The sequence below is a fragment of the Saimiri boliviensis genome, chromosome 14, assembly GCF_048565385.1.
Source record: "Saimiri boliviensis isolate mSaiBol1 chromosome 14, mSaiBol1.pri, whole genome shotgun sequence".
Classification (NCBI taxonomy): domain Eukaryota; kingdom Metazoa; phylum Chordata; class Mammalia; order Primates; family Cebidae; genus Saimiri; species Saimiri boliviensis.
Window position 1 is genome coordinate 30038584 of NC_133462.1, and position 27904 is coordinate 30066487.

General features: G+C 54.3%; 1 protein-coding gene across 1 annotated transcript; it reads right to left on the reverse strand.

Annotated features, from left to right (window-relative positions):
* Positions 1-340: 340 nt before the first annotated feature.
* Positions 341-27304, reverse strand: COLGALT1 (collagen beta(1-O)galactosyltransferase 1). The gene is made up of 12 exons (XM_010330201.3): positions 26938-27304; positions 23871-23981; positions 22822-22939; positions 14327-14461; positions 12993-13197; positions 11349-11468; positions 6967-7043; positions 6771-6877; positions 6139-6271; positions 4611-4738; positions 3208-3414; positions 341-2628 (listed from the first exon to the last, which is right to left on the reverse strand). The coding sequence occupies exons 1-12, from the start codon at positions 27198-27200 to the stop codon at positions 2361-2363; spliced, it is 1872 nt and encodes a 623-aa protein (XP_010328503.2). The 5' UTR covers positions 27201-27304; the 3' UTR covers positions 341-2360.
* Positions 27305-27904: the final 600 nt, after the last annotated feature.

Sequence of the window (27904 nt, forward strand, 5' to 3'; positions counted from 1 at the left end):
CACCATGTTGGCCAAGCTGGTCTTGAACTCCTGACCTCCAGTGATCCACCAACCTTGGCCCGCCAAACTGCTGGGATTACAGGCGTGAGCCACCACACTGGGCCCTTTGAGGTCTGTTTTTGGGGGACTCAAACCATGACAGCCCATCTTTATTCAGTCATCTGGGAGAATCCTGAAGTTGACCCAAGAAAGAGCTGTGGGTCCTCTACCTATATTGGGGAATTTTCTCTACTGGGCAGCTTCTCTACTGCACCTACCCCGGTTTTCTCCCAAATCTTGTTGCACAGACAGGGGTGGGGAATGTGGGCAGTGTTCTGACGCTGAGCAAAACCCCACAGACTTCTGTGAAAACCAACCACGAACATTTATTTAAAATATAAGCAAGTTATCCCCCAGAAGGTGAAGCACCGCTGGCTGGTTCTGACATTCGATTCAGGCTGAAGGCACAGCATCTCCTCTGGCCCTTGTTGGGAAATGTCCCGCCCAGGCCACGGGCGGTGCCCCAGTGCAGCTGAGCCCCCGAAAAGCCCCCAAACACACGATCCCTCCGAAGGCTTGAACAGAGCAACTTCATCAAGCAGGCAGGGATCACACCTGAGACACAAGGGCAGAGAGGCAGAACACAGGGAACCAGGGGTGGGCAAGGGACACCCAGCCCCTGTCTCCAACGGGCGCCCCCTCCAGGGGGGCTGACGTGTGACCATGGGGTCACCAGGACCTGTGGTTGCCCTGGTGGGGAAAGAGCTACCCTCCCTCTTGGTGGTGGGGGGATGTTATCTGCACACAGCTCGGGTGACCAGGGACACAGGAGGAATCAAACATCAGTCAACCACGCTTCAACCCAACTGGGAGTCTGCGAGGCCTGGCACACAGTGCTCAGTAAATGCTTGTGGATAGAGAAGGGACCGATCTCGTTCATCTCTGTGCCCTAGCACTTGGCATGTAGCCCAACGCCCAGCGGATGATGAAAAATGCAGACCAGACAGCTGTCACATTCTTCTGTATCACTACTGCCTGGCACACAGTCAGTGCTCTTGAGGTGTGTGGGCAAGAAGCCAGTTAAAGAGTGAAAAGTTCCCACACCGTCTAGCAGTGAGGGAAAAAGGTGAAAAGTACCTTGTTTGCCTCCATTCCCATCCTAGAGCTCAGCTCCCTGCACACGGCAGGAACTCAGTCACTGTACCGAATCCAGAACTTCTCTCTGTGACGTGAATGCCAGGCACCCAGTAGGTGCTCAATATGTGCCTGAATAAACGGATGGAAGGCTCTTATTTATCTCAAGAGTCCCAGAGCCTGGGCTGGGCACAGTGGCTCATGCCTGGAATCCCAGCACTTTGGGAGGCCGAAGTGGGCAGATCACTTGTGGTCAGGAGTTTGAGACCAGTCTGACCAATATGGTGAAAACCCATCTCTACTAAAAACATGAAAATTAACCAGATGTGATGGTGTGCACCTGTAGTCCCAGCTACTTGGGAGGCCGAGAAGCAAGAATCGCTGGAACCCGGCAGGCACAGGCTGCAGTGAACGAACATCATGCCACTATACTCCACCCTGGGTGACAGAGCAAGACTATCTTTGTTTAAAAAAAAAAAAAAAAAAAAAAAGTCAGGCACAGCAGCACACACCTGTAATCCCAGTACTTTGGGAAGATGAAGCGGGTGGATCATGAGGTCAAGAGATGGAGACCATCCTGGCCAATATGATGAAACCCCGTCTCTACTAAAAATATAAAAATCAGCTGGGTGTGGTGGCACATGCCTGTAATCCCAGCTACTAGGGAGGATGAGAAGGAAAATCTCTCGAACCCATGTGGTGAAGGCTGCAGTGAGCCGAGATCACGCCACTGCATGGCAGCCTGGCCACAGAGCAAGACTGTGTCTCAAAAACAAACAAACAAACTCCCAGAGCCTCGAATGTCACCCAACACCCAGTAGGCACTCACTAAATCCTTGGGTGAATTTTAAAAATGAGTATGTCAGTAGTGCCTGCTTCTTAATCTGACCAGTAACTGCTTGATTACTGAGTCGATCATTGATGGAGGGAATAATTATGCCTCATTCACTGCCATAACATGGGAACCCGGTATACCGCAGGTGCTTAATAAGTGTTGGGCACATGAACAGATGAAGAGGGTTTGGTTCATCCCAATTCCCTGGTGCCAAGCCCCGTGTCTGGCATGCGGTAGGCGCTCCAATGCTGCCTGTGTGCACGTGATTGCTTAGCAAGAGCTGGCTGGGCATCACCCCGCACGGAGAGCCCTCTGTGGCCTGCCAGGGGGTCCAGAGGTGGCCCCGATGTCCTCAGTGAGCACGTGGGGGCTGGGCCAGCGACGGCTGCTCTGGCTCTCTGGCTGCCACCCCTCAGAGTTCGTCCCGGGCAGCGCTGTCCAGCGGGGACTGCAGCACGTCTGAGTTCTTGGCCTCCCGGCTCAGCGCCTGCTGCTCCCGCATCTTCTGGGACTTGGCGCGGTCCCAGTCGGTCTTGACTTGCTCGTTGTTCCAAACGACTGAGGTCTCTGTGTCACTCACATAGCCGTCATCCCCTGTGTAGTGTGTGGGGTAGACCAGCAGCGGCTCCACGGAGAAGGCGAGCAGGTTGCGGAGGGAGAAGTGGGCCTTGTACTCGGACCTAGCGGGAGCAGGAGGGGAATGAGGGGCAGCAATGGTTTCAGGGGAGCGGGGGAGGGGACAGCTGGAGGAAAAATTGGCGGTGAGGAAGAAGTCAGCAGGGATAAAGACATAAGTGGGCTGGGCGTGGTGGCTCACGTCTGTAATCCCAGCACTTTGGGAGGCCGAGGCGGGTGGATCATGAGGTCAAGAGATCAAGACCGTCCTGGCCAACATGGTGAAACCCCATCTCCACTAAAAATACAAAAAATTAGCCGGGCTTGGTGGCACGTGCCTGCAGTCCCAGCTATTTGGGAGGCTGAGGCAGGAGAATCGCTTGAACCCGGGAGGCGGAGGCTGCAGTGAGCCGAGATCGCGCCACTGCACTCCAGCCTGGGCGACAGAGCAAAACTCCGTCGCAAAAAAAAAAAAAAAAAGATGAAGTGGACAGGGTATGCAAATGGAGACAAATCTGGGAGAGGGCAAACAGAGGGAGAAGTGGGCAGAAGAGACCTCTCCTCAGAGCCCGTGAGTCTGACACCCCCGCCCCCAGGACAGACCCACCGGGGACCCCAGCGCAGCAGCCGCCTGCCCCTCTCACACTGGGTGCTTGTCAAACATGACGGGCAGGAACTCGTCCACAGGCAGCATCTTGGAGAGCGGCTTGGCATCCAGCAGCTTGCGGGCGCCTTGCAGGGAGATCACGTAGGCCAGGGTCCAGTAAGAGTAGTCGGCCTCCACCAGGTTCCTCACACGGGGCACCGCCTTCTCGGGGTGCTCCACCTGCATCCGCTTCCGGCCCACATAGCTGGGGTGCAGGATTGGATCTGTCACTCTCCTCCCGCCCTCCAAAGGGCGCTTGCCCGGAAAGCCAGGAATCTAGCTACCCCCGTCAGACCCCGGGATGGGAGCAGACTCAATGTTTGCGGAGCAACAAGAGGAAACTGTGACTGGATGGAACGAATGCAGGAACCCAGGGGTCTGGGGGTCATGGGGAGGAGCGCAAGTTTTTCCCAAGGGCATAAGGGAGCCATGGGGAGCTAGGGAGAGCAGGATCACGCAGACGTCCTCTGAGGCTGAAACGACTCTGAGTTCAGAGGGCAGTGGGGGTGGAGGTGGGCGAGGTGCCCGGATGTGGGCAACAGTCAGGAATAAAGCGGTGCAGTTACTATTCACGTGGGGCAGTGTCCCCAGAACGCAGATTAGGGCAGTGCGCATGGAAGGGAAAGAAAGAGGAGGAGGGAGGGGACAAACCAACCCACCTATAGGAGAGAAGGACCGCTCCAGTCCTGAAAACACGTTGGTGGTACTCCCATCCCAAGCCCCAAGCCTGGTCTAAGACCGGGTGCCCTGGCCATGCCCCAACGCTCTTCAGCCACACCTCCAGATCTGACCACGCCCTCCATGACCACGCCCCCAGGCTCTTCAGCCACACCCACAGGCTGCTCGGTCAAATCTTAACCACACCCAGCTCCACAGGCCTCGATCAAGTCTCTAAGCCCTGACCAAGCCTGCAGGCTTCTGGCGAGGCCTTTTGAGTTCTGGGCGATCCTTCCAAGGCCCTTCCCTATCGGCTACAGCCCTGACAGTGCTCTCAGGCCCAGGGACCACGTGAGCCCTCCCGCTATGCTTCCAGGAGTTGGCCACGCCCCAGGCCACGCCTCCCACCCTGATCACACCCAGACATGCAGGCTCAAGGCTCAGCTGCAGTGCTCTGGCCACGCCCCAGGCCACGCCTCCCACCCTGATCACACCCAGACATACAGGCTCAAGGCTCAGCTGCAGTGCTCTGGCCACGCCCCTAGGACCCAGCTCCACTCCGCCTCCCAGCCCCACCTGTAAGCCTTGGCCGTGTACCCAGGCGCCAGCTCCACCTCACCCTCAAGCCCCACCTCTAAGCCGTGACCCCTCCCCAGGCCCCAGCGCCACCCTGCCCTCAGCCCTACCTAAACCCTGGCCTTGCCCCCGGCCCCAGCTTCACTCCATCCTCAGACCCCGACTCACATGAGGTCCCAGTCGAGGTCCTCCCGCTCCACATCCCGCATGAGGTTCATCAGACGCCTCTTGAAGAAGATCTCAAAACGCAGGTCGTCCTCAAACACGAGCGATTTCTCCAGCCCCCGGTCCACCACCTGAGTGAGGAAGCCCAAGGCAAGGCCAAGCCTGGACCTAAAGCCCAGAGCTCTGCTTTGAGAAGCTCTGGGAGACCCGGAGAGAAGCCAACGCATCTCCCCTCCTCTCCTAGCTCCAGCGGCATGTGGACATCCAAACCTCTGCCCTCCGCCTCCCAGGATGGACCTCAGGAGGAAAAGACCTCTCAGCTCCTCAAACGCCCATGCCCCATGCACCTCGGCCTTGCAGCCGCAAAACCCCATCGGCTTCACATTTGATAATCACAAGTCCCCCCCCCCTTTTTTTTTTAATGAGACAAGAGTCTCACTTTGTCACCCATGCTGGAGTGCAGTGGTGCGATCTTGGCTCACTGTGACCTCTGCCTTCCAAATTCAAGCAGTTCTCCTGCCTCAGCCTCCTGAGTAGCTGAGATTACAGTTATGTGCCACCACGGCCGGCTAATTTTTGTTTTTGAGATGGAGTTTCACTCTTGTCACCCAGGCTGGAGTGCAATAGCATGATCTCTGCTCACTGCAACCTCTGCCTCCTGGATTCAGGTGATTCTGTTGCCTAAGCCTCCCAAGAAGCTGGGATTACAGGCACCCACCACCACACCTGGGCAGTCTTTGTATTTTTAGCAGATAAGAGGTTTCACCATGTTGGCCAGGCTGGTCTCAAACTCTGATCTCAGGTGATCCACTCGCCTCGGCCTCCCAAAGTGCTGAGGTAACAGGCGGTAACAGGCATGAGCCACTGCACCTGGCTGCTTTTCTCTTTTTTTCTGAGATGCGGTTTTGCTCTGTTGCCCAGACTGGAGTGCAGTGGCACTATCCCGGCTGACTGCAGCCGTGAACTCCTGGTCTCAAGCGGTCCTCCCACCTTAGCATCCCAAGTAGTCAAGATCCCAGGTGTGCACCAGCGTGCCCAGCCCTGATGGCCCCAAGTTCAAATCCCAGTCAGACATCCTTCTCCAATCACAGCCTCTCACCCTGAGGGTGGCTGAGGATGCTTGGGCTGGTGGGGTGCCCCTGGCACTGGGCAGGTGATGGTTTAACGTGGCTCTGTGGCCATGACTTCTATTACTAAACATCAAGCATGGAAACCAGGCTGGGAGTGAAAAAGCTTCGTTTACAGATTCCAGGCCCCAGACCCCACCTGCTGCTCAAAAGGGCTCACCCCTCCCCCCAACCTCAGTTCCCACATCTGCACAATAGAAGGACTGGCAGACACACCTGGGGTTGATACGGCTGGTTTGGTAAATCATTCACTAAAAAGAGGCCATGGGTCCCAGGGCTGAGGTTGGATGCCTGGCCACCTGGCTGGGGCTTTGGGCAACTAACTCCTTCAACCCCTTCCTCCTCCAAATCTCCGAGGAGACCTAGAGTCATAATTCTGGCCCCACCCACTGCTCAGGACACACCTCTTTCCAGATATTGTAGTGGCTCAGGAAGCAGCCCAGTTCGCCTTTGGTGAGGGGCCGGCCATGGTAGGGGTCCTGATAGCCGGGCAGCATCTGGATCCCCAGTGCCTCCACCTGGCTGGTATTCATGGCTCTGGAGAAGAGGAGGAGAGGGTCACGAGGAAGGCTCGCCCTGCCTGCTATTCTGCCACCCCCTACCATTCCACCGCCGCCCCCCCACCCCCGCAGCATTGAGCAGCTGGTCCCCCTCTTGGAGCGTCGGCACCCCTCCTGGACACAAGGGGCCCCACTCGCCTGCACATGGTATACACTCGTGGGCAAACCTGCTCTCCTCCCCTGGGGTCTGACTGACTTTCCCCTCCACGGTCCCCACCAGCCTGGTCTACACTGGCAGCATGCAAACCCTGGGTCAGGACTCACTCGCCTTCCATGGCCTACACCTGCGAAGAGCTACTCCTTCCCCAAGTTCCCATTCACTTCCCCTCCATAAGGCCCACTGACGTGGTCTACACCTGTTTGTACCCAACGCCCGCCCCCACTGGAATCACCTGTCCTCTACCAGCGAGGTCTACACCCACACCCACAGCCAGGTGCGGACCCGCAACCCCACAACCCCCAGACCTCGGACTCACTTGCCGTCCACGGCCTCCACCAGCCGGCACTGGATCCCCTGCTCCTGCAGTGCCCGCAGCATGCGCTCCCGCCGGTCCTGCCGCCGCCTCAGGTTGATCATGAAGACCTGCAGCCGGGAGCGCCCGGAGCCGGATCAACCCCTGCAAGCCAGCGCCCCCCAGCCTTCGCCCCGCCTCCAGGGAAGGCCCACCCCACCTCGTCGAAGCCCATCTTGTCCGGCGTCTTGGTGGGCGCTGAGATGAAGCGGGAGGGCTCCGCTGGCGGGTGCTTCACTGTGGGGCAGAGACGTCAAGGAGTCGCTGGGGCAGGGGCCTCCAGCCTCTCTCCAGTACGCTTTCCCCACCCGCTCCATGGCTCCCAGTAGGCCTGGCTTTGCCCACAAAGTTGACCTCGCTCTGCCCACATCAGCACAGCTCTCTAGGCGCCCTTCCCTTGTCACTTGAACTCCGCACAGCCCGGCCCCGCCTCAGGTTTCAGTTTCACTCCACTCCCCAAGCCCCGCCTCAGTCCTGGCCACGCCCCAGGCTCCCGCTTCACTCCGCCCCAGCCCCGCCTCTCAGCCCTGGCCACACCCCCGGCCCAGCTTCACCCCGCCCCCCAGCCCTGTCCCTCAGTCCTGGCCACGCCCCAGGCTCCCGCTTCACTCCGCCCCAGCCCCGCCTCTCAGCCCTGGCCACACCCCCGGCCCAGCTTCACCCCGCCCCTCAGCCCTGTCCCTCAGCCCTGGCCACGCCCCAGACCCCAGCTTCAACCTGTCCCCAGCCCGGCCTCTAAGCCCTGGCCGTATCCCAGGCTACAGCTTCAACCTGACCCCCAGGCCCACCACCAGCCCTGGCCACGCCCCAGGCCCCAGCTTCACCACGCCCCCAGCCCCACCTCACAGCCCTGGCCACGCCCCAGACTGCAGCTTCACCCTGCCCATAGCTCCGCCCCAGGCCCCAGCCTCACCGTGTCCCTAGCCCTGCCTCTAAGTCCTGGCCACGCCCCAGGCTCCAGCTTCACTCTGCCCTCCAGCCCCGCCTCTAAGCCCAGGCCAGCCCAAAGACCCCCATTCCTACCTCAGGGCCTTTGCACATGCTGGGTTCCTGCTGTAACTAACCTTCCCTTCCCTCCTCTGTATCCTTAATTCTCAGTTATGATGTCCTGGGCATGGGGGTGACCCTTCCCACCCCCCACCTCTCTAGGCTGGGCCAGGTACCTCCTCTGGGCCCCTACAGCAGCTGGACTTGTACCATCAAAGCTCCCATCCTTGGTGCCCTAACCCCCTGGCCCTGTGCCTGTCTGTAGTGAGCCCACTGGGAAGGATACCAGGTCTGTCTGCTCGCACTGGGCCTCAAGTGCCCAACCCAGGGTTCTGGCACACAGCAGGCACTCAATTATCGCTTGTAGAATGAACCAAGAAATGATGGCATGCTGTGTAACCTCGACCGGCCTGGGCCTCAGCTTTCCTCATCTATAACATGGGTCAGTAAGGCACTCAGAGGTTTCACGAAGAGATGTCATGAGATCACGCAGTGTGTCATGGGTTGAACTGTGTCTCCCCAGTCCTAACCACCAGTACTCCAGGATATGATCCTATTTCGACACAAGGTTTTGTACAGAGGTAATCGAGTTAAAATGAGGTCATTAGGACACTAATCCATATGGCTTGTGTGCTTATTAAAAGGGGAAATCAGGCCGGGCACAGTGGCTCACGCCTATAATCCCAGCACTTTGGGAGGCCGAGGCAGGTGTATCACGAGGTCAAGAGATCAAAACCATCCTGGTCAACATGGTGAAACCCCGTCTCTACCAAAAATACAAAAATTAGCTGGGCATGGTGGCGCGTGCCTGTAATCCCAGCTACTCAGGAGGCTGAGGCAGGAGAATTGCCTGAACCCAGGAGGCAGAGGTTGCGGTGAGCCGAGATCGCGCCATTGCACTCCAGCCTGGGTAACAAGAGCGAAACTCCATCTCAAAAAAAAAGGCAGTGGGGATCAGCTACATGGGAGGCTGAGGCAGAAGGACCACCCAGGAGTTCAAGGCTGCAGATAGTGCTATGATGAGCTATGATGGTGCCACTGCACTCCAGCTTGGGTGACAGAGACTCCGTCTCCAAAATAAGAAACACTGCCAGGTACCTTGGCTTGTGCCTGTACTCACAGCCTTGAGAGGCCGAGGCGGGAGGACTGCTGGAGCCCACAGTTCAAGAACAGGTTGGGCATACGAGATCCCATCTCTGCAAAATATTCTAAAATTATCTAGGCATGGTGGCATGCATCTGGAGTTGTAGCTGCTCTGGAAGCTGAAGTGGGAGGATGGCTTGAGCCCAGGAATCAGGGGCTGCGGTGAGTTACGATCACACCACTGCAACATACAGAGAAAAATGTAATTTTTTAATTTGAGACACGGTCTCGCTCTGTTGCCCAGGCTGGAGCATAGTGGCGCAATCTTAGCTCACTGTAGCTTCCACTTTCCGGGATCAAGCAATTCTCCAGCCTCAGTCTCCCGAGTAGCTGGGACTACAGGTGTGAGCCACAAATGCCCAGCTAATTGCTGTATTTTTTATAGAGACAGGGTCTTGCTAGGTTGCCCAGGTTGGTCTTGAACTCCTGAGTTCAAGTTCAAGTGATCCGACCCCGTCAGCCTCCCAGTGTGTGGAGATTACAGGCAGGAGCCACCATGCCTGACCAAAAATGTGGATTTTACTGGGAACATAGGAAGTAGCTGCACAAATATCTGAAACCTCCAGACCTTCTGTCTGCTTGTTCTGTGTAGTTTGCTCTGGCCCACAAAAATCAGGAAAATATTCATATGTCTGTCATGCCTGAGCTTTTAACAATAGCGTGAATCATTTTTCTTACCAGAAATAACAATAGGCAGCCTGGGCAGCATAGTAAGACCTCATGTCTACAACAAACTAAATCAGCAGCAGGGCGCAGTGGCTCGCGCCAGTAATCCCAGCTCTTTTCCAGCCTGAGACAGGCAGATCACGAGATCAGTAGTTTGAGACCAGCCTGGCCAACATAGCAAAACCCCATCTCTACTAAAAATACAGTATTAGCCAGGTGTGGTGGTGCACGCCTGTAATCCCAGCTACTCGGGAGGCAGAGGCAGGAGAATCGCTTGAACCTGGGAGGCAAAGGGTGTAGTGAGCCGAGATTGTGCCACTGCACTCCAGCCTGGGTGACAGAGCAAGACCCCAACTCAAAAAAAAAAAAAAAGTCTCCCCCAAACACAAAGGGCAGGGTGCCATTCCATCTTGAGCCACCAGGGGTAGCCGCAGATAGAGTCGTTCAGAAATTGGTGAGGCTGGGAAAACTGAGCCCCTGGACGGAGGCCTCACCCTTCCCACCCAGGCTCCATCCGAGCCGTGGAGGGAACAGAAGTGGCGTCGTCAGGGCTTTCTTCGCCCAGTGCAGGGAGAGGCCCACATGAGAAATGGCTGAGATGGGAGCATCATCCCAAGACCACTGCAGAGTTTATGGATTTTTATGATTGGTTGATTGACTGACTGATACAGGGTCTGGCCCTGCTGCCCAGGCTGGAGTGCAGTGGCGTGATCACGGCTCACTGCAGCTTCGACCTCCTGGGTTCCAGGGATCCTCTTCCCGCCTCAACCTCCCGAGTAGCTGGGACCAGAGGCATGCACCATCACACCTGGCTAATTTTTGTGTATGTGTATATATGTATATATATATATATTTTTTTTTTTTGGTAGAGACAGGGTTTCACCACATTGCTCATGCTGTTCTCAAACTACTGGGCTCCAGGGATCCGCCTGTCTCGACCTCCCAAAGAGCTGGGAAATTGATTGATTGACTGATTGATTGATTGAGACAAAGTCTTACTCTAATGCTCAGGCTGCATTGCAGTGACACAATTACAGCTCACTGCGACCTCCAACTCCTGGGCTCAAGGGATTCTCCCACCTCAGCCTCCTCAGTAGTTAGGACTATAGGCATGTACCACCATGTCTGGCTAATTTTTAAAAAAATTTTTTTTTAATATAGAGATGGGGTCTTGCTGTTGCCCAGCTGATCTTGAACCCCTGGGCTCAAGCAATCCTCACCTTGGCCTCCCAAAGTGCTGGAATTACAGGTGTGAGTCACGACGCCTGGCCTACGCGCAGTTCTTTAGTGAAAACATACCATCCTCTGAGCTCGCACGCCCTCCCTAGCTCCTGACCGTCCTCAGGGGGAAGGTCCCTTTCTCAGCCTGGTCTCTGAGGCCATCTACCCCGGCCCTGGCTACCAACCCCAGGGGCCCACTGACCTTGCCTGGCCCCCAAGTTCATGTCACACCTCCCGCTGCAATCCCCTTTCTGATGAACTAACTACTCACCCTGCTCCTTAATGCCACCTCCTCCAGGAAGCCCACCCGACAACCCCGAGCAGGCTGTGTACAGCTGCCTGGAAACCAGCACTCTGAGAGCAGGGACAATCCTCCACCTCAGTCTCACGTGCCCTTGCACCCAGCACCCCCCGCAGGGATCGGCATCTGTCTGGCACTCCATCAGTGCTCACAGGATGGATTGGAGACATCAGTGAAAGGGAGGCAACCCAGCCCCTCCCAGGGCAGCGTGTGGGCAGACTCACCCATGACCTCCAGCTGCACGTGCATGAAGCTCTCGGCCTCATCCTGGAGGGTGCTGTGGGCACGCAGCGGCACTGGCAGGAAGCCGTATTCCTCCTTGTTGCACACGTACATCTGTACCTCTGCAGCGGGCAGGGAAGCAACAGACAAATGTCAAAACGGCCGGGCCCAGTGGTTCACGCCTTCCATCCAGGACTTCAGGAGGCCAAGGCGGGAGGATCACTTGAGGTCGGGTGTTTGAGACCAGCCTGAGCAACACAGGGCGAGACCTCATCTCGGCCGGACGCGGTGGCTCATGCCTGTAACCCCAGCACTTTGGGAAGCCAAGGTGGGTGGATCACTCCAGGCTGAGTGACAGAGTGAGACTGTGTCTCTAAAACAAGAAAAAATAAAAATAAAATATAAAAACTGTTGTTAGCTTGTGGTGGGATGAAAGCTATCAGTGGGCCAGGCCTGGCCCGTGGGTCAGTTTGCCAACCTCTGGTTTGCAGTAAACAAGTCGACATGAGGCTGTCTGTCTCTTTAAACACCAGGCTTCCTAATTAAACAATTAATATATGCTCAGCTGTAGAAATCAGGTGAATGGGCCGGGCGCCGTGGCTCACGCCTGTGATCCCAACACTATGGGAGGCTGAGGTGGGCGAATCACTTGAGGTCAGGAGTTTGAGACCATCCTGGCCAACGTGGAGAAACTCTGTCTCTACTATAAATACAAAATTGAGCCAGGGGTGATGGCGCCTGCCTGTAATCCCAGCTACTCGGGAGGCTGAGGTGGGAGAATTGCTTGAATCTGGGAGGCAGAGGTGGTGAGCTGAGATTGCACCACTGCACTCCAGCCTGGGCGACAAGAGCGAAACTCTGTCTCAAAATAATAAAAAAAGAAAAGAAAATTGTGTAAAGAGTTCAGTGTATATTATTCGGCGGATGGATGAAATCTCTGACTTCACCACTTCACAATCTATACGTGTAATAAAAATACACTTGTGATCCATAAGCTTATATAAAGCAAAAAATAACAGTAACATTCAATTAATAGATCTCTTTTTCTTGAGATGGAATCTCGCTGTGTCTCCTAGGCTGGAGTGCAGTGGTGCGACCTCAGCTCACTGCAACCTCCGCCTCCCAGATTCAAGTGATCCTCCCACCTCAGCCTCCCTAGTAGCTGTGATTACAAGCGTGCGCCACCATGCCCAACTAATTTTTGTATTTTTAGTAGAGATGGGGTTTCACCATGTTGGCCAGGCTGGTCTCAAACTCCTGGCCTCAAACGATCCATCCACCTTAGCTGGGATTACAGGCATAAGCCACTTCACCTGACCAACCAATAGATTCTTTTTTTTTTTTTTTGAGATGGACTCTCTCACTGTTGCTCAAGCTGGAGTGTAATGTCACGATCTCAGCTCACTGCAACCTCTGCCTCTCGGGTTCAAGCGATTCTCCCGCCTCAGCCTCCCAAGTAGCTGGGATTACAGGCGCCAGACACACCAGGCTCATTTTTGTATTTTTTAGTAGAGACGGGTTTCACCATGTTGGCCAGGCAGGTCTCGAACTCCTGACCTTGTGATCTGCCCGCCTCGGCCTCCCAAAGTGCTGGGATTACAGGCGTGAGCCACCGCGCCCGGCCGGCAGACCATTCATGTACGCACCTGCCTGCTTGCAGGAGAAGGCGAAGACGATGATGTCGTCAAAGGACCAGGTGTAGTCGGGGTGGGGCGGGTAGAAGGCCAGGTTCCTGGACGCTGCCTTCCGCAGGTCGATCAGGAAGGTCGAGTGCACCATGGGAACCGCGAAGCAGCCCTGGCGCTCCCGCTTGCGGATGGGGATGTAGGCGGGTGTGCGTTTGTAGTAGCCCTGTGGGGCGAGAGGCAGAGTTCTGCATGGGGGTCTCGAAAGGTGAGGATGGAGGCAATAGTGGGAGACACGGAACAGGACCAGGTAGAGAGCCGGGCACAACGGTGTGTGCCTGTGGCCCCAGAAACCCAGACTCAAGCCCAGTGTGGGATCTGCGGCCAAGCCTGGCCAAGAACAAAGAGCCTTGGCCGGGCGCGGTGGCTCATGCCTGTAATCCCAGCCCTTCGGGAGGTGGAGGCAGGAGAACCGCTTGAACCCGGGAGATGGAGGTTGCAGTGAGCCGAGATCACACCGCTGCACTCCAGCCTGGGCGACAGAGAGGGACTCCATCCTCTCCACCTCAGAAACAGAAAGAGCCCTGTATTTTCCCAGCTTCAGTAATGAGTTCAGAGGTGGCATAGAGAGGAGACTAGAGATGGCCCAATCACAGTGGATGACGGCTGGATGCGGCTGGGGTCACTCTCAAGCCATCTCAGAATGAAGCCACCCAAGAGATGGAGAAAGACAGTTATCTGAAGACCTGGATCAAGCCATACCTGAAGTCCCATCGTGACACCACCACTTTCTAGCTGTGTGAGTTTAGGCAAGTCACTTCCTTTCTGTGTTTCTGTTTCCACCTCCGAAACAGGAGCGTGGGGGACAATCAAAGACCTCTATGCTTCGCCCCCATCTGCCCTCGGGGGGCTGTTTGAAATTACCCTGAGTTTTTATTTTGTTTTGTTTTTTTGAGACCGAGTCTGACTCTGTCACCTGTCACCCAGGCTGGAGTGCAGGGGCACCATCTTGGCTCACTGCAACCTTCGCCTCCTGGGTTCGAGGGATTCTCGTGCTTCAGCCTCCTGAGCGGCTGAGAACAGGCACCAGTTACCACGCCTGGCTAAGTTTTTGTATTTTAGTAGAGACAGGGTTTCACCATATTGCCCAGGGTGGTCTCAAACTCCTGAGCTCAGGTGATCCACCTGCCTCGGCCTCCCAAAGTGCTGGGATTACAGGTGTGCGCTACCACACCCAGCTTCCATCATGATTTTTGTAAAACACCCCCACGAGGCTGTGTGATGGTAAGTTACACTCCAGCCACGGCCCCCACCTGCTCAGCCCAGTCCCCCCAGTCCTCCGGCCCTCTCTCTACCTGGGAAGTCATTCCACACCAGAAGTTGGAGTACGCAGCCCGGGAATCCAGCATGGGGGCGACCACCGTCTTGTTCTCAGCGATGAGCAGGCTCAGCGTATCAGGGTTAAGGATCAGGTTGTCTGCGTCTACGAACTGCAAAATGCCCCACATGGCATCAGCATGGGCGGCCGGAGTGACCCCAGGTCAGGCTACTGCTTAGAACAGCTGGGGCAAAGTCCAGAGCCCTGGGGGGCTGGCAAAGACCTCTGGAAGTACCCCCCACACTGGCTGAAACGGAGCAGGGACCCCGTCTTGGGGGTCTGCAGGATACCCTGGATCATGGCAATAAAGCAAAGGTCTTGAGTTCCTTCAAAGAAAATTCTAGGCACTGAGCTAGCCCTGAGAAGTGGATGAACAACCAATGAGCAAGAAGGTAGCAAAACCTTTTTTTTTTTTTTTTTTTCTGAGACAGAGTGTTGCTCTGTCACCCATACTGGAGTGCAGTGGCATGATCTCAGCTCACTGCAACCTCCGCCTCCTGGGTTGAAGCGATTCTCCTGCCTCAGCCTCCTGAGCAGCTGTGACTGCAGGCACGCGCCACCACATTTGGCTAATTTTGCATTTTCAGTAGATGTGGGGAGAAAACCCAGGTGCCAAGGCAAGAGACTGAAGGCACATTCTGTCCCAGCATAATCAATAACTGATTACTTAGTTTTAGCAATAATCCCAAATATATTTCGAAACAATCACATAATCAATTCTACAACCCATCCTATTAAATCATGATTCTTTATCAATCTTTACTAGTATTACAGCACAGAATCATTTTAGTTTTATAGCATAGACATAATCGGGTGAAATATAATTCGGAACTGAAGGGAAATTGTAAGAAGTGATCAGGAGACGAGAGTAAATGCCTTGCGGTAGCGCCAGCGCCTGGGAAGGCGCCCGTTGCTTAGCAGGCCGTGAGGGGGAGTTTCCCTTTCACTGGGGAGTCCAGAGAACTCTGCTCTGCCCGGCTCCTGAGGAAGGTGTGACACCAGCCGGGCCGGCCGCAGACATCCAGGGGCTTAAATGCCTCTCCCCGGTGCTGTGCTCCCATGGCCACCCTCCTTGTCCACTTTCATGTTCCGCTTTCCCACCTGGCTCTCCTTTTAAGTTCACAGAACTTGTGAGAAGTAACAGTAGGGGAATCCCAAAAGCCTCTGATCTTTCTGATAAGTGCTTGGAAGGATGCTGACATATGGATGTGCCTCCCCTCCTTGCAGCGGCTCCCTGAAAGGGAGGGGCCCCTGTACTGTAAGCACGTGATTTGCTGGACCCTATCAATCAGGTCAGATGAGTCGCTCTCCTTACCCTGCCCCCCTGCCTTGTATACAGTAAGTGTCGGCGCGTCCAGGCATTCGAGGCCACTCCTGGACTCCGCGCCTTGGTGGCAGTGGTCCCCGGGGCCCAGCTGAGGTCTCCTCTTATCTCTGTGTCTTGTGTCTTTCTTTCCTGCGATCTATTGCCTCCGCACCCAAAAGAACACCCACTAGACCCTCCAGGGCTGGACCCTGCAAAGAGAGATGAGGTTTCTCCATGCTGGTCAGGCTGGTCTCGAACACTTGACCTCAGAAGATATTCCCGCCTTGGCCTCCCAAAGTGCTGGGATTACAGGCGTGAGCCACCGCACCTGGCTGATTTTTTTTTTTTTAAAGCGATAGTGTCTTCCTCCATCACCCAGGCTGGAGTGCAGTGGTTTCATTGTAGCCCATCGCAGCCTGGAACTTCTGGGGTCAACTGATCCTCTCATCTCAGCCTCCCAAGTAGCTGAGAGTGAGGCAATGTGTTAAATTCCCCTTCCGGGTCCACAAGGGGCATGGTTTCAAAGGCAAGAACTTCCCAGTGACATGCCGACCTGCCTTGCTTCATGTCTCCATCCCGGGGCAGGGAGGGCCGCGGACCTGGAACACCCGGTTACAAGAGTACAGGCATGCGTCACCATACCCGGATAATTTTTTTATTTTCGTTATTATTTTTGTAGAGATACGGTCCCTCTACGTTGCCTAGGGTGGTTTTTAACTCCTGGGCTCAAGTGACCCTCTCACCTCAGCCTACCAATGTGCTGGGATTATAGGTGTGAGCCACCACGCCTGGCCTGGATTTTTTTCTCTTTTACTCTTGGTCCACAGAGGTGCTTTGTTACCCAAGCAGCATGGTTTGGAATGTTTGGATCAACTGCCATGAACCACAACAAACACTAGAACGCCAGCATTTCCCAGGGACCTGGGAATACCATTTCCACGTGGAAACCTTCAGTTGCATCTTAGGACAAGCCCTGTGGCCGTGTTACATCCTCCATCCGGTCCCTCTGGATGTTTAAATCTGTGACCTTTTCATATTGATTCAGAACCAACAGCCAGATCAGTGGGGCAGAGTTCCTCAAAAAGCTAAACATAGAATTACTACATGATCCAGGAATCCCATTCCTAGGTATGAGCCAAGAGAATTGAGAGCAAGGGCGCAAACAGGTCTGTGGTGTTTGTTTCTGAGACAGAGTCTTGCTTTGTCACCCAGGCTAAAGCGCAGTGCCGTGTGATCTTGGCTCACTGCAACCCACACCTCCTGGATTCTAGTGATGCTCCTGCCTCAGCCTCCTGAGTAGCTGGGATTACAGGCGAGTACCACCACGCCCAGATAATTCAAACAGGTTTTTGTATACCTATGTTCATGTCAAAATCCCAACAGCCAGGCAGGATGCAGTGGCTCACGCCTGTAATCCCAGCACTTTGGGAGGCCAAGATGGGCAGGTCACATGAGGTCAAGAGTTCAAGACTAGCCTGGGCAACACGGTGAAACCCCATCTCTACTAAAAATACAAAAAAAGCCAGGCGCAGTGGCTCAAGCCTGTAATCCCAGCACTTTGGGAGGCCGAGGTGGGTGGATCACGAGGTCAAGAGATCGAGACCATCCTGGTCAACATGGTGAAACGCCGTCTCTACTAAAGATACAAAAAAATTAGCTGGGCATGGTGGCACATGCCTGTAATCCCAGCTACTCAGGAGGCTGAGGCAGGAGAATTGCCTGAACCCAGGAGGCGGAGGTTGCGGTGAGCCGAGATCGCGCCATTGCACTCCAGCCTGGGTAACAAGAGCGAAACTCCGTCTCAAAAAAAAATTAGTTGGGCATGGTGACGCACGCCTATAATCTCAGCTACTCTGGAGACTAAGGCAGGAGAATCGCTTGAACCCAGAAGGCGGAGGTTGCAGTGAGCCGAGATCGCGCCACCACATTGCAGCCTGGGCAACAGAGTGACACTCTAACTCAAAAAAAAAAAAAAAAAAGATCTCAACAGCCAAAAAAGGTGGAAGCAACTGAAGCGTCCATCAACGGATGAGTGGATCAACACAATGTGGTCCACCAGACAATGGAATGAGATTCAGCCATGAAAGGGAAGGAAGCACTGCTCCATGCTGTAATGAACCCTGAAAACGCGACGCTGAGTGAGAGAAACCAGACACAAAACGCCACATAGTGTGAGATTCCATTGATCTGAAATACCCAGAACAGGCAAATCCATAGACAGGAAACAGATGAGGGGCTGCCAGGAGTTAGAGGAGAATGTGGAGTGATTGCTGATGGGGTCGGGGTTTTCTTTCAGGGGATGAAAGTGTTCTAGAATTAGAGGTGGGGGTCGCAAAACAAATAAATACACTAAATGCCACTGAACTATATACTTCAAAAGAATTTTATGTTATGTGAACTGACTTCCATTAAAACAAACTAGAAATAGGAGAAAGTGAATCTCTCCAAGAGATACAATTAAAATTTCGAGCCGGGCGCGGTGGCTCAAGCCTGTAATCCCAGCACTTTGGGAGGCTGAGGCGGGTGGATCACGAGGTCGAGAGATCGAGACCATCCTGGTCAACAGGGTGAAACCCCGTCTCTACTAAAAATACAAAAAATTAGCTGGGCGTGGTGGCGCGTGCCTGTAATCCCAGCCACTCAGGAGGCTGAGGCAGGAGAATTGCCTGAACCCAAGAGGCGGAGGTTGCGGTGAGCCGAGATCGCGCCATTGCACTCCAGCCTGGGTAACAAGAGCGAAACTCTGTCTCAAAAAAAAAAAAAAAAAAAAAAAAAATTTCGATGCTGGCCGGGCACCGTGGCTCGCTTGAAGGCAGGAGTTTGAGACCAGCCTGGCCAACATGGCAAAACCCCATCTCCACTAAAAATACAAAAAATTAGCTGGGCATGGTGGTGGGTGCTTGTAATCCCAGCTACTCCAGAGGCTGAAGCAGGAGAACAGCTTGAATCCAGAAGGCAGAGGTTGCAGTGAGCTGAGATCATGCCACTGTATGCCAGCCTGGGTGACAAAGTGACACTCCATCTCAAAAAATAAAAAGTAGATGTTTTTCTTTCTTAAACTTCATATATATATCTATATACATATATACACACATGTATATACGTATACACACACGTATATACGTACACACACACACACACACACACACAGGAAACTTAAGAAAAGGTCTCACTCTGTCACCCAGGCTGGAGTACAGTGACACAATCATGGTTCACTGCAGCCTCCAATTCCTGGGCTCAAGCAATCCTCCCACCTCAGCCTCCCAATTAGCTGGGACTACAGACACACACCAGTACACCTGGCTAATTTTTTCTTTTTTTACTTTTTGTAGAGATGGGGTCTCACTATGTTGCCCAGGCTGCTTTTGAATTCCTGATCTCAAATGATCCTCCAGCCTTGGCCTCCAAAAGAGCTGGGATTATAGGCATGAACCACACCTGGCCCGTATATTTTTCTTATTTTTTTTTTTTCCTGCAAGTAACATCCATAGCTTTTGTAAAAAGAGAAAGGGGCCTTCCAAATATTCATTTTAAAACATTAGGGTCGGGCATGGTGGCTCACACCTGTAATCCCAGCACCTGGGAAGCCGAGGCAGGCATATCACCTGAGGTCAGGAGTTTGAGAGCAGCCTGACCAACATGGAGAACCCTCGCCTCTACTAAAAATACAAAATTAGCCGGGTGTGGTGGCACATGCCTGTAACCCTAGCTACTCAGGAGGCTGAGGCAGGAGAATTGCTTGAACCCAGATGGAGGTTGCAGTGAGCCGAGATCGCGCCACTGCACTCCAGCCTGGGTAACAGAGAGAGACTCTGTCTCAAAAAAAAAAAAAAAAAATATGTCAAAAGACACTTTGAGTTTTGAACCAGCAGTCTGAGCTCCACCCGGTGTGCTGAGGGGAAAAAAAGCTAAAGGCAGGCAACCTCAAACCACAAAGGCAAAATCCAAGAGGCAGGACAAGGCAACTTTGTGCCAGAAGGTTCTGGAAGGCTCTGGAAGGCTCCAGATCCACCTTTCTGCCTTGCCAGTTCTGAGACCCCACCAAGGCAAGTCCCCTCCCTCTGTCAGCCACTGTTTCCTTGCCTAGAAAATGGTCTGATAAGGCACCAAGTGAAAGGGTCTCCTCAGGAGCTCCACCCTCCTCCCAGACATGGCTCTGTCCCCGTTCCTCTCTCCCTGGCACCCTGACATCCAGTCCCAAAGCAGAGCCTACCCCGGTCACCTTGCGATGCATCCTGAACCCCTGCCTTTCTCCACGGCCCCGCCCCACACAGGCTCGTCCATCAATTGCTGGCACGCTGCTCTGGCCTCCACTCCCGCCTCTCGCTACCCACAGCGGCCACAGTGGCTTTTTCAAATTATTATTTTTGAGACAGAGTCTCACTCTGTTGCCCAGGCTGGAGCACAGTGGCACCATCTCGGCTCACTGCAACCTCCCCTTCCCGGGTTCAAGCAATTCTCCTGCCTTAGCCTCCCGAGTAGCTGGGATTACAGGCACGTGCCACCATGCCCAGCTAATTTTTGTATTTTAGTAGAGACGGGGTTTCACCACGTAGGCCAGGCTGGTCTCAAATTCCTGAACTCAAGTAATCCACTCGCCTCAGCCTCTCAAAGTGCTGGGATTGCACAAGTTGTGTGAGCCACCGCGCCTGGCCCACAGCGGCTTCTGAAAATCATAAATCCGAACACCGACCTCCCCCGCTCACACACTCTCCAAGGCTCCCTATTTCCCTCCTAGTAGACACCAAGCGCCTCCCCTGGCCTGTGTACGCGGACCTCCAGCCACCACTGCCTCATAATCACTTCGCCACTTCATTCCTTTCTTTTCTATTTTTTTTTTTTTTTAAAAGAGATGGGCTGGGCACAGTGGCTCACACCTGAAATCCCAGCACTTTGGGAGGCAGAGGTGGCCGGATTACCTGAGGTCAGGACTTTGAGGCCACCCTGGCCAACATGGTGAAACCCCAGCTGTACTAAAAATGCAAAAATCAGCCGGGTGTAATCTCAGCTGCTCGGGAGGCTGAGGAAGGAGAATGGCTTGAACCCAAGAGGCGGAGGTCGCAGTGAGCAGAGACTGTGCCACTGCACTCCAGCCTGGGTAACAGAATAAGGCTCTTTTTCCAAAAAAAAGAAAGAAAAAAGAAAATCAAGAGATTATAGAAAAGCATGAAGACTGAAATAACATTTGGGGTTGATCGCAGAAAACTGCATTAACGAGGTCGGGCGCGGTGGCTCACGCCTGTAATCCCAGCACTTTGGGAGGCCGAGGCGGGTAGATCACAAGGTCAGGAGATTGAGACCATCCTGGGCAACGTGGTGAAACTCCGTCTCTACTAAAAATACAAAAATTAGCTGGGCATGGTGGCAGGTGCCTGTAATCCCAGCTACTCTGGAGGCTGAGGCAGGAGAATCGCTTGAACCAGGGAGTTGGAAGTTGCACGGAGCCAAGATTGCGCCACTGCACTCCAGCCTGGCGACAGAGCAAGACTCTATCTCAAAAAAAGTAAAAAAGAAAGAAGATTGCTTACTGAGCTCAATGTCTATTATTTGGGAGACGGATGCCCTAAAATCTGCGACTTCACCACTTCACAATCTGTGCGTGTAAAAGAATTACACTTGTGCTCCGTAAGTTTGTATCAATTAAAAAAATAATAGTAACATTGAATCAATAGGTCTTTTCTTTTGAGACAGAGTCTCATTCTGCCGCCCAGGTTGGAGTGCAGTGGCACAATCTCCCCTCAAGAAAAACATAACAAATAAGAAGACCCAACCGTTCCCTTCCTCATGAGACAATGTCCCTGCAGGAAGAGGAAGTGTAACTCAGGCCTCAGCAGTTCAATGTGGCCACCACCCCCCGGCCCCGGACCCCATCCTCCTGCTTCTTGGAAGTGACCCAGAGGTTTGGCCATTACATATGATGGTGATAAAAATAGACGTGACCAGCCAGGCGCAGTGGCCCATGCCTGTAATCCCGGCACTTTGAGAGGCCAAGGCAGGAAGATCACTTGAGCCCAGGAGTTGGAGACCAGCCTGGGCAACATAGCAAGACCCAGTCTCTAGAAAAATTTATTTTTTCTTTCTTTTCTTTTCCTCTTTCTTTTTTTAGAGATGGAGCGTCACTCTGTCACCCAAGCTGGAGTGCAGTGGCATGGTCTCAGCTCATCGCAACCTCTGCTTCCCGGGTTCAAGCAATTCTCCCGCCTCAGCCTCTCAAGTAGCTGGGATTACAGGCATACACTGCCACACCTGGCTAATTTTTTGTATTTTAGTAGAGACGGGGTTTCGCCATGTTGCCCAGGCTAGTCTCGAACTCCTGAACTCAGGCAATCCACCTGCCTCAGCCTCCCAAAGTGCTAGAATTACAGGCATGAGCCACTGGGCCTGGCCTATTTTTTATTTTTTAAAAAATTCCAATTAATTAATTTATTTTTGAGATAAGAGTCTCAGTGTGTCACCCAGGCTGGAGTGCAATGGCATGATCCTGGCTCACTGCAACCTCTGCCTCCTGGATTCAAGCGATTCTCCTGCCTCAGACTCCCAAGTAGCTGGGATTACAGGCACCTGCCACCACATCCAGCTACTGTTTGTATTTTTAGTAGAAACGGGGTTTCACTGTGTTGGCCAGGCTGGTCTCAAACTCTGACCTCAAGTGGATCCACCTACCTTGGCCTCCCAAAGTGCTGGGATAGAAAGCCACCATGCCTGGCCTCTACAAAAATAAAAATAAAAAGTTAGCCAGGCGTGGTAGTGGGTTCCTGTGGTCCCAGCTACTCCGGAGGCTGAGGCAGCAGAATAGCTTGAACCCGGGAGGCAGAGGTTGCAGTGAGCCGAGACTGTGCCACTGCACTCTAGCCTGGGCACCAGAGCGAGACTGCATCTCAAAAAAAATAAACTTAAAAAAATGGACTTGACCCAAGTGTCCAAACACAGGGGACAGCTGGGGACAGAAAAGCCCATTCATTCCTAGTGCTGAGGATCAAGTGAACCCCAGCTCCGCCTCCCCTCACCAACTGTGTCACCTCAAGCAACTCATCTCCCCTCCCTAAGCCTCAGTTTACCCTTCTGCAAAATGAGGTTAAGGATGGTCCCGGTACCCTGCTACTCCGCCTTCCCTGGGGACACCCAGACCTGCCTGTGATCCATAGCCAGCAGGCTGAGAAACTTACCAGGATGTAATCGGCCCACATGTCTCGAGCTGATTTCAGGGCTGCCTGGCGCAATTTCATGACATGCTCGTAGCGTGAGTCAGACCAGTGTTTGGGGCCCTCCTCGTCCGGGTAGGATCTGTGGAGAGGCAGCTGTGATGTGGACGGCACAAGATACTATCAAAGCCCAGTGAGGGCCTGAGCTGCCTTCGGGGTAATCAGAGAGAGCTTCCTGGAGGAGGGGACATGGAAGCTCATCTGAGGCAGGGGGAAAGGAAATGAGGAGAAAAGACAAGTGGGGAGAATGTCCCTGGCTAGAGGCACAGCCTGTGCTAAGCGCTGGAGGGAAGAAAGCCCGAGGCACACTGGGGGAAAGGAAAGACGCTCAGAGTGGGGCCCAGTGCAGTGGCCCACGCCTGCGATCCCAGCACTTTGGGAGGCAGAGGTGAGAGGATCACTTGAGGCCAGTGCTTCACGACCAGCCTGGGCAATGTAGTGAGATCCTATCTCTACAAAAACTACAAAAACATTTAGCTGGCCAAGGCTACATGTCCCTGTGGTCCCAGCTAGTCAGGAGGCTGAGGCGGGAGGATGGCTTGAGCCCAGGAGGTGAAGGCTACAGTAAGCTGCGTTCACTCTACCGCACTCCAGCCTGGGTGACAGAGTGAGACCCTGTCTCAAAAAAAAAAAAAAAAAAAGCCCATAAAGGAACTATGCGGTGGAGGGGCAGGGAGTAGTTCATGCTGCCCAGGGCCCCAGGCGCAGCTAACAGCACAGCCAGTGCTGGGACCAAGACTGAGTCGCTGAGGCCGGGAACAAAGCAGTGGGCGTGGCCAGAAGAAAAAGGGAGTGAAGGAATTCTAGGTGTGGGAACGGCTCGGGCAAAGGTCTGGCGGGAGGATTCTGGCCCATTTGTGAAGCTGAGGGAGGGTCAGAGTACCTTAATGCTGCTTAGCTGGGCTGGAGAGGGAGGGACCCAGGGCCTGTGGTTCTGTCCTGGGACAATGGGGAGCCATGGAGGGTGTGTGAGCAGAGGCACAGTCGGACCAGGAGCAGGGAAAGGCGCTCACCTGGGCTCCTCCGCTGGCCGCCACTCCACGGAATGGTACAAACTCTTCACGGCCACCAGCCACTCCCGCAGCACAGTTGACGTGTTGTCCACATTGTGATCCGTGGCCACCCTGCAGGGAGAGGGAACGGGCAGCGCAGCTGGGGAGACTGAGGCAGGACCAGACAGCAGTGAGGCAAGTCGAGGTCCACATCCCAACTGGCCTCCCACCAGCTACGTAGCCGCGGACCGGACACTTCCCTGTTCCCATGTCAGTTTCCTCATGGGTAACACGGGCGTAAGAGCAGGACCTAGTTTACTGAGACGTGGAAGGGATTAAACAAGCTAATTTTGGAAAGATACATTAGTGATTGGCGGGTTTATTACTAAGCATCTAGGATCGTGCAAACCACATTCACTAATAAATATATGTAACTTAATTTTTTAAACATATATATCAGGCAGGGCGCAGTGGCTCACGCCTGTCACCTCAGCACTTCAGGAGGCTGAGGCAGGTGGATCACCTGAGATCAGGAGTCTGAGACCAGCCCGGCCAGCATGGCAAAACCCTGTCTCTACTAAAAATACAAAAAGTACCCATGCATGGTGGTGGGCACCTATAATCCCAGCTACTTGGGAGGCTGAGGCAAGAGAATCGCTTGAACCCGGGAGGCGGAGGTTGCAGTAAGCCAAGAGCACACCACTTCACTCTAGCCTGGGCGACAGAGCAAGACTCCGTCTCAAAAAAATAAATAAATAGGTCAGGCGTGGTGGTTCACGCCTGTAATCCCAGCACTTTGGGAGGCCAAGGTGGGCAGATCACCTAAGGTTGGGAGTTCGAGACCAGCCTGACAAACATGGAGAAACCCCATTTCTACTAAAAATACAAAACTAGCCAGGCTTGGTGGTGCATGCCTGTAATTCCAGCTACTTGGGAGGCTGACGTGGGAGAATCACCTGAACCTGGGAGGTTCAAGACGGCGCCATTGCACTCCAGCCTGGGCAACAAGAGCGACTCTGTCTCAAAAAAAGAAAAATAATAATATTTATTATAAATATAATCTGTCTCAAAAAATGATAAAATAAATCATTTTAAAAATAAAATGTATATATCATAAACCAGCTGGGCACAGTAGCTCACGCCCACAAATGTTGGCCTGGAGCGGTGGCTCACGCCTGTAATACCAGCACTTTGGGAGGCTGAAGCGGGCAGATCACTTGCGCTCGGGAGTTCAAGACCAGCCTAGTCAATATGGCAAAACCCTGTCTCCAGAAAAAAATACAAAAATTAGCGGGTGCAGTGGCGTATGCCTGTAGTTCCATCTACTCAGGAAGCTGAGAGAGGAGAATCACTTGAGCCCAGGAGGGGAAAGTTGCAGTGAGCCGGGATTGCGCCACTGCACTCCAGCTTAGGCGATGAATGTAAAACCCTATATCAAAACAGAAGTATACCTCAGCAGGGCGCAGTGGCTCACACCTGTAATACCAGCACTTTGGGAGGCCGAGGCGGGTGGATCACAAGATCAGGAATTCGAGACGAGCCTGGCCACAATGGTGAAACCCTGTCTCTTTACTAAAAGAACAAAAATTAGCCGGACATGGTGGCTCGAGCCTGTAATTCCAGCTACTCAGGAGGCTGAGGCAGGAGAATCACTTGAACCCAGGAGGTGGAGGTTGCAGTGAGCCGAGATCATTGCAGTTGCTGGAGCTACTGCACTCCAGCCTGGGCAACAGAGTTAAGGCCCCATCTCAAAAAAAAAAAAAAAAACGGTATATCTCATAAACCCCCTCCCCCGCCTTCCTTCATCCTCTCCTCTGAACCACACCCACCTCAGTGGGCTAGAGTCATTCATTCATTCAACAAACGTTTGTTAAGTACCAATTGTGTATTTGGATTATCCAGACTTCGGAATCAGATGGAAGGAAAAGGGACATTTGGGAGTTTAGTTTGACCATAGTGCCAAGAGCTAATTCTACCCAATAAATTGACAGTAACACCAGCAATGACACTAATAATAATAATGAAATCACTCGGCACCAAGCCCATGTCAGACACACCAGCTTCACATCCATTAACGGTTAATCTTCAGAGACAAACCCAAAGCGAGAATTATATTAATACACTAATTTTCTTTTCTTTTCTTTTTCTTTTTAGAGGCAGGGTCTCACTCTGCAGCCCAGGCTGGAGTGCAGTGGTGCAATCATAGTTCACCGCAGCCTTGAACTCTTGGGCTCAGGCGATTCTCCTGCCTCAGCCTCCCCAACAGCTGGGACCACAAGGCACAGCACCCGGCTAATTTTTTCTCGAGATGGGGTTCTGCCATGTTGGCAAGGCTGGTGTCGAAATCCTGAGCTCAAGTGACCTGCCCACCGTGGCCTACCAAATGGCTAGGATTAGTGCGTGAGCCACTGCGCCCGGACCAGTTTCCATTTGAGGAAACTGAGGCGGCGAGTGAGAAGTCACCAGTCGGAGGCTTCCTCAGAGCTCTGCCCCATTCCCTCCCAAGAAAGCATCCACTTCCTCCGGGGCCGTCTGGTCCTGGACCCCACACACTGCTGGTCCCAGGGCAGGGGTCTGATGGGGGCCTGGGGCCTGGAGCTAGCTGAGTTCAAAGCTTAAGAGCAGCAGCAGGCACGGAAGGCTGTTCGCTGTGGCCCCTGGAAACGCCCCACTGGGGGCTCGGGGCTCAGTTCTTTGGAGGCGTACGTGTCCCAGAGAGGGGTGGAACGAGCCCCTGTCAGCGGGGCCAGATCTGCCCTAATAGGGTCCAGCAGGCAGGAGGGTCCCCAGCCCACCCCAAAGGAGCGGCAGGAGGAAGTCGGTCCCGCTTGTCTTAACGTGGGGAGGGCTGTGTCTGGCCCACCTCATGGGAGTACAGCAGGCAGGGGGCACGCGTGGGTCAGCCCCGATGGGGGCAGCGGGCAGGGGCACACGTGGACCCTTCCCGACTGGGGCAGCGGCCAGGGGCATGCGTAGAACCGTCCCGATGGGGGTGGCGAACAGGAAGCATCTCAGACCCTCCCCTAAGGGGACAGCGAGCAGGGAGCTCGCAGGGACCCGCCCGATGGGGACGGCGGGCTCGGCTCACCATAGCGCCGTGCGCTCCCGCGGGTGCCGCAGCCGCTCGAGCGCGCCCAGCGTGGTGTGCAGCGCGTGGGCCGCGTTTCGCGCCAACAGCGCGATCAGCACGCGCGGCGCCTGCAGGGGCGACTCCGGGCTCCAGCGCTCCTCGGGAAAGTAGGCGTCGGCGCCCGGCGGGCCTCCCGGCGGCAACGGCACCAGCAGCAGCAGCAGCAGCAGCGCCGGGAGCGGCCTCCCGCGCCGCCGTCCCGCGCGTGGGGTCGTCGCCATCGCGCCACGCGTCTCCTTTAAGTCGTTTTTGTGCCGGAGGACGCTGGCCGCACGGCGGAAAAAGTCTTCGGGGCCCCGCCCGGCCGGGCGCCTTAAAGGGGAGGAGCGCGCCTGGTGTGAAGTCCAGGCCCCGCCTCCAGATGCTCTCAGGGACTGAAAGCCCGGAGTGACGTCACCTGCTGCCCCACCCAGGACGCCCCGCCCCCGCATCATCCTTAAAGGTACAGAGCGCTTGGAGAGGGAGAGCTTGGAAGGCAAGTTAGGGCTAGCTTTAGGGTTAGGAACCCGCGCTTCCCCCAGTCGCTTCCTATCACCCGGACCTCAGCCTGATGCGCCCCAACTTCCCCAGGTACAAAACCCGGGCTGTGCCACCAGGCGGGCTTGGCTACTTAGGACCTGGTTTGGGACCCTAGAGACCTGAGCCGCAGTTTCCTCTGCTGCAACGTGAGTTTGGCATCCTGGTTCTGGACCTCACGCCTGTAATCCCAGCACTTTGGGAGGCAGAGGCGGGTGGATCACCTGAGGTCCGGAGTTCGAGACCAACCTGGTCAACATGGTGAAACCCCGTCCGTCTCTACTAAAAAATACAAAAAATAGCTGAGCGTGATAGTGCGCGCCTGTAATCCCAGCTACTCGAGAGGCTAAGGCAGGAGAATCGCTTGAGCCCTGGAGGCGGAGGTTGCAGCGAGCTTGCCACCTGCATT